The following is a 6,781-nucleotide window of genomic DNA, read 5'->3' on the forward strand; positions in this document are numbered from 1 at the left end:
AGGAATGAAGGAGTAGGGAGTAGTGCCTGACCTGTAGGGACCAAAATGGTCTTATTGGGACTTAAAGGGGAGATCTGCAGAAGAATTGGAAGACCCAGTCAATGCTTCATTCCCAAGCCTTCCTAAATCCCCTGACTGGAAATAGAAGTTCGATGCGCTTCCCTTCACCATCCTTCCCTACCCCGTTTAACTCTTTCACCCAGCATCCACCTTCTCCAGTTGGGACAAAGTCAGAGGGATTGGAGAGTGTATGACCTCATCTCCCATTTGCCCCCTCACCTCCATTCTCTCCATGTCCCAGGTGGGGAGGAATGATCAGTTGTCTTCTCTCTCCCACACACATGCCCTGAAGGCCAGTGTTCAGGCCTTCAATCACCTTGTTAGCCCCCAAAGTGGCTTCCTGGGGCTCTCCGTAATCATGGCTGGAAGAAGAGAAGGAATATCTGAATCTGGAGGAGTGTCCCTAGGCTTATGTTTCCCCCTCCTCCTTCATTTACAATGATTTGTAGGCTACTGGAAACAGCTAAGAAGCATAGTGGATAGAGCACTGGGCTTGGAGCCTACAAGACCTGAGTTCAAATTCTGTCTTATTAGTCATGTGACCCTGGGCAAATCATTTAATCTCTCTCAGTCTCAGATTCTCTGACTTTAGAATCGTTCAGTCATGTCCTACTTTTCAAAAGCCCCTTCGAGGTTTTCTTGGCAAAGATATTGGAGTGGTTTGCTGTTTCCTTATCCAGATTGAGGAACTGAAGCAAATAGGGTTAAGTGACTTGCCTAGGGTCACAGAGCTAGCAAGTGTCTGAGGCCAGATTTGAACTCAGGAAGATGAGTCTTCCTGACCCTAGGCCCAGCACTCTGTGCACAATGGCGCAGTAGATATTTAATAAATGCTTGTTCCCTCCTACCCTCCCTCTCCCCTTTGGATGGGAAATACTTAGGAATGAGAAAATAGCTATAACAGATATGTGGGAATTGGGCAGAAGAAACAAGAGACCCTAAATGAGAGCTCTTGACCTTTTTATGTGCCCTGGTCCCCTTTGCCAGGCTGGTGGAGCCCATGGCACCCTTTTCAGAATAGTTTTTAAATGCAGAAAAATAGGATTCAAAAAGGAAACCAATTATACTGAAATACACGAATCAAAATAAAAAACAAACAAATTCATGGACCGCCTGAAATCTATCCATGGATCCCAAATTAAGAACCTCTGCCTTAGATTGTCTGGAAACCAAATAAGCAGCCCCCTAGATCATCAGAGGTGGTTTGGTTTTGTTTCTATTTTTTCCCTTCCTTGACTAGTATAAGGAACAATTGTAGGCTGGTGTGTGGTAGTGGGTAAGTTCTCCTGTGTTCCATTTCTCTGCCAGTAGAGAGTTAACCTAAAAACAGAGGCTGTTTTGGATTTTGTCTTTGTGTCCCCAGCTCCTCTGCATGGCACCTACTATGTGGCAGGTGCTTAATGAGCACTCCTTGAATGAATGAATGACTCTCCCCTGCCCAGTACTCACGAAGAGAAGAGCTTGGTTCCATCCAGCAAGGAGCAGTTATAGTGATAGCGTACAAAATCCCCTAGTCTGGAGGTCTCATTGCAGCCTTCACTGGGCCTGGAAATCGTCTGAGTTTCCACCGTGTCAGACGGATTGTGGAAGTCGATGACGTGGACATCAAAGATCAGCACTGCTGAGCCAGGGATCTTATCTCCTGGAGCCCAGGATGGGCAATACACCATTGTGTAAGTGTAGACTCAGAGCTAAACAGAAACTTCAAGGCCAATCTAATCCACCCCCTCACCCCCATTTTACAGATGAGGAAACAGAGGCCCAGGGAAGTTAAGGGATTTGCCCTTAGAGACAGTTAGCTAGGTGGCACAGTGATAGAATATTGGATCTAGAGTAAGGAAGACCTGAGTTCAAATTTGACTTTAGACACTTCTTAGCTTTGTGACCCTAGCAAGTCACTTAACCTTTGCCTGCTTCAGTTTTCTCAACTATAAAATGGAAATCATACTAGCACCTGCCTCCCAGGGTTGTTGTGAAGGATCAGATGAGATATTTGTAAAGTGCTCAGCACTGTGCTTGGCACATGGTAGTAGACCCTTAATAAATGCTTGTTCTCCTCCCTTTGCCCAAGGTCACCCAGGAAGTAAATGGCAGAGGCAAGATGAATCTTGAGACCTCCATGGCCCTGAGGCATAGGAGATCCCCTGGCTCTAAATACCTCTCCTTCCTTTTCTCTACTGTCTCTACATCCCTTCCTGTCATCCAGGGCTAGTGATAAGATGGGAAACCAACATCCTATAGCCTTTGGGATCACTTTGCCCTCCTATGGGAAAAAATGGAAGCAGGGATTGGACTTCCTCAGCAGACAATGATCATGTTATTTTTTAAAAAATTATATTTTTTAATCACATTCCTGAGAACCTATTAGATAACTCAAAACATTTGTTTTTGTGGAAGGGGAGAAAGGCTAGGCTGGACCTCAAGTCCCTGGCCATTGCCTAGTTAACATCAAACCCCAATTATAGAGTCTGTTCTAAGAAAGAGACAAACAAAATTAGGGTGTGTGTGTCCACAATTTAATTTCTTTCAAGGTGGCTTGACATGCATTACATGGGAGTTCAGTCCAAAACTGGATATCCCTAAGGGGGCCAGTTCAGAATTGGATCCATTTGGGATTTGGGGGTACAAGGTTATATGCCCTTCGAAGAGTAGGTGTTCCCAAGGGATGCCAATCAACCGTGATTGATTGACATACTAAGAGGTAGGCTATATTAAAATGAGATCTTGACTATGTGACTTAGGTCACTTAATCAACAGGGGTCAGTATCACCTGCCGTCAAAGGAAATACTACCCCCAGTCTTGGGAATCTGTCTCTACCCAAACCTGAGTAGGATAAAGTCAATTCAGGCCTGGGTTGGAGTTTGACCAAGATAAGAAGATTCAATGCAATCTCATTATCAGAAATGTCCTTCTGAAGAACTTTGGACAGAAGGCTTGCGGTGGGGGGAGCTCTGAGTCTCCAAGACACAGATTACCAAGAGAAATCATTTTTCACACCTAGTATTATGGGGGTGTATCTAATGGTTTAAGAAAAGCTGTCCCCATTGTAACTGGAAGATAAAGGGAAGGGAAGGAGTGAGGCTAGAGTTTGTAATGGGGTGGGGGGTAGGTAAAGGAGAAAAGCCTACCAGCTCCATTTTCTCCATAGGCGAGGTGTGGAGGGATGGTGATTCGTCGGAGCTCTCCGATGCATACTCCCTGCAGACCCTGGTCCATGCCTGGGATGATGTAACCCTGCCCTATATAAGTATTGTAGGTGTGGTTTCTGGAGTAGCTGCAATATACAGTAGGGGAAAAATGGGGTTGTGTTGTCAGGTAGGGGCAAAGAGACTCCTCCATGCCCTCCAAACACTGTGACCCATCAACCTCTTGGACTAGATGGGCCCTCCCTTCTCCTTGATGACTGAACTATAGCCTGGTCAGTTCTACATCTGATCACATCTCTCCCTCTAGTCACCTGGCCACTTCCCCATCATGACTTCTCAGCAGGACTGCTGCAGTAGCCTTCTGATTGGACCCCCTGCTTTCAGTCTCTCACCCTCCATCTTGAGACCTCCATGACTCTGAGGCACAGGAGATCCCCTGGCTCTAAATACCTTCCTTCCTTCTCTCTATTGTCTCTACACTCCCTCCCTGTCATCCAGGGCTAGTGATAAGATGGGCAACCAACATCCTATAGCCTTTGGGATCACTTTGCCCTCCTATGGGAAAAAATGGAAGCAGGGATTGGACTTCCCCAGCAGACAATGATCACATTCTTTAAATGTGTCAAAGTGATATTCCTAAAGCACAGTTCTGACCATTTTACTTTCCTATTCAAGAGCCTCCAGGGGTTCTGTCTTGCTTTTGGAATAAAATACAGACTGCCTTGTTTGGCTTTTAAAACCTCTCACTATCTGGCCCCATCCTCCTTGTCTTTCTTCTTTAAAAAGTGTATCTTTTATTTTGCTTTTTAAAAAATCAGCAAGCACTTATTGTCTCTCCCTTTTCTCTTTCCCAAATAATTGGGGGAAAAAAGAAGGAAAAAAAGAAGGAAGGAGGGTGGAAAGGAAGGAAAAAAGGGAGGAAGAAAAGAAAGGAGGAGGGAAGAAAGGAAAGAAGGAGGGAAGGAAAAAAAGGAAGGAAAGAAAGGAGGTAAGAGGAAAGGAGAAAAGGAAGGAAGGAAATAAGGGAGGAAAGAAAGAGAAGGGAGGAGGGAAGAAAGGAAGCAGGGAAATAAAGAGGGTAAGAAAAAGGGAAGGAGGGAAAGGAGAGAAGGAACAAAGAAAGAAGGAGAGAAGGTAGGAAGAGGGAATGAGGGAAGGAAGAAGAGAAGGAAATAAGGGAGGAAGGAAGAGAGAAAAGGATAAAAAAGAAGGAAGGAAGGAAGAGAAGAAAGAAGGAAGGGAAGGAGGAGAGAAGAAAGGGAGGAGAGGAGAGAAGAAAAGAGGGAGGGAAGGAAGAACAAATCCTTGTAACAATTATGCACAGTCAAGAAAAACAAATACCCTCATTGGCCATGTCCAAAAATGTATGTCTCATTTGACATCCTGAGCCCATCACCTCATAGTAACCAGACTACCTGTCGAGGTGTAAGGCTTGTTATCATCCTTCACACATACCACAGGGTAGATAAATTGGCCTGTTGCTCTTCTTTATACGTGATATTCCATCTGCCACCACCACGCTTTTGCGTTAGCTGAACCCTATGACTGGAATACACTCTCTCCTCATTTCTACCTCATAAAAAACCTGGCTTCCTTCACAGCTTAGTTTCAGGGTCACCTCCCAGACAAGGCCTTTCCTGACCTTCCCAGCTACCAATACTTTCTCCCCCCATCTTGTATTTTGTGTGTATATTTTGTATTTAAATTGATATGTATTTGTTGTTTCTCTGAATAGAAGAAACAGCTTCTAGAAAGGAGAGGCTGTTCAGTTTTTGGCTTTTAATCCCATAGTACCCAACATATGGTTCTCAAAGGGTGGGTGATGACACACCAAGTTTTGCTAGGTATGCTATGAAATTTTGAATGTTATGTTATTGAAGATTAGCATAAATTTTACTTACCCAGGATATACATTATATATTAATGTAATTAATATGTATTAATACGAGGATAGAGACGCGACTTTTTTTTTTTTTTTTTGGTGGAGGGTACTCCTGGTAAGGAGCTCCTTCTACCACTGCAGGTCAGCACCTTCTTTGCAACTTAGGGTCTTAGGGAGCCACCCAGACCATTGAAAGATTAGGTGACTTGCACACAGTCCCACAGATAGTATGTGTTAGAAGTGGGTCAATGAACTCAGTCCTTCATTGCTCAGAAGCCGGTTCTCAATCTATTGCACTGTGTTGCTTCTCCCATGTTGTAACTATAGTATTTGTAAAATAAACAAAGCTTGCCTATAACATGTGTACACGAACCTTGAAATGTTGAAATATCTGACCTGAACCTGAAAAGAACTCAACAAACAGCTGCTTTTATTGAAGAGACATGGCCCACGTGCAAGCCTTCCAACTCTCCTGTTGTGTTATCATCTGGAAAGTTCAGTGTCCTTTCATACCTCACAGCCAAAAACACTGTCCCATGAGTGAAAAGAGTTTGAGCATTATCATGGTAGGCACTAGAATGATTTATTGATACATCGGAGATGCACTTAAGATGCATTTCACTAGGGATGACAATGGCTTCACAAACTCTCCTTCCTCCCCCTGGTCTCTTCCCAGTTCTTCCCCCAGTGTTTTCCAGTCTCCAAAGCCTTCTTGGTGTTTCCTAATCCTTACCACCCAAGTTCAGGCCCTCATCACTTCTTGCCCGGATTATTTCAATAGCCTCCTAATTGGTCTTCCTGCCTCAAGCTTCTTCTCACCCCAAACCATCCTCCACATAAGCTGCCAAAATAATTTTGCCAAAGTATGGGTCTGACCGTTCTCCTACTTAATAAACTCCAGTGGTTCCTTATTCCTAGCAATTCCTACAACTTCTCTATTTGACATTTAAAACCCTGCACAATTTGACTCCAACCTACCTTGCCAGCCTTAGTATCTATTACTCCTTTTGATTTTCGTTGGATTTTTTGCTGTTCCTCACACATGACATTCTATCTCCCAACTCCTTACTTTTGCATAGGCTGTGCTCCATCCCTAGGGTGCAATTCTATGTCTCCTCTCAACCTAAGAATCCTCAATTTCCTTCAGTATTTAATGGAAGCACCACCTTCTTCATAAAGTTTTTTTTTGGGGGGTGAGGCAGTTGGGGTTAAGTGACTTGCCCAGGGTCACACAGCTAAATGAGTGTTATGTGTCTGAGGTCACATTTGAACTCAGGTCCTCCTGACTCCAGGGCCGGTGTTCTATCCACTGTGCCAGTTAGCTGCCCCACCATGAGGTCTTTTCTGATCCTTCCCCAGATCCTTGTGGTGTCTCCCCTCCCAAATGACATATATTTATTTTATGACTATAACCTGCCTTTTGGTCCCATTCAGAGGGGAGGTGACTAGGTAGACTTGGGGGAGGGGGTAGGTAGGTGGCGCAGTGGATAGACCACTGGCCTTGGAGTTAGGAGGACCTGAGTTCAAATCCAGCCTCAGACACTTGACACTACCTATCTGTGTGACCCTGGCCAAGTCACTTAATCCTGATTGCCTCACCCCCAAAAAAGAGAGAGACATAAAAAAATGAAACCCAATAGGCATGACTAGCACAAACAATAGCATAAACAATGAAATCAGGTAGACTTGGGG

At 44.4% G+C, this 6,781-nt stretch overlaps 1 protein-coding gene across 1 annotated transcript in view; it reads right to left on the reverse strand.

Moving 5' to 3' along the window:
* Window positions 1-6,781, reverse strand: part of FKBP10 (FKBP prolyl isomerase 10) — a 15,283-nt gene that overhangs the window by 2,666 nt on the left and 5,836 nt on the right. Inside the window, exons 6-8 of the mRNA XM_027870447.1 lie at window positions 3,190-3,335; window positions 1,510-1,702; window positions 280-422 (exon numbers count right to left, since the gene is read on the reverse strand). Coding sequence (XP_027726248.1) covers window positions 280-422; window positions 1,510-1,702; window positions 3,190-3,335 — 482 coding nt within the window. The remainder of the gene's footprint in view (window positions 1-279; window positions 423-1,509; window positions 1,703-3,189; window positions 3,336-6,781) is intronic.

Source organism: Vombatus ursinus, unplaced genomic scaffold, assembly GCF_900497805.2.
Source record: "Vombatus ursinus unplaced genomic scaffold, bare-nosed wombat genome assembly UNPS02014797.1, whole genome shotgun sequence".
Classification (NCBI taxonomy): Eukaryota; Metazoa; Chordata; class Mammalia; order Diprotodontia; family Vombatidae; genus Vombatus; species Vombatus ursinus.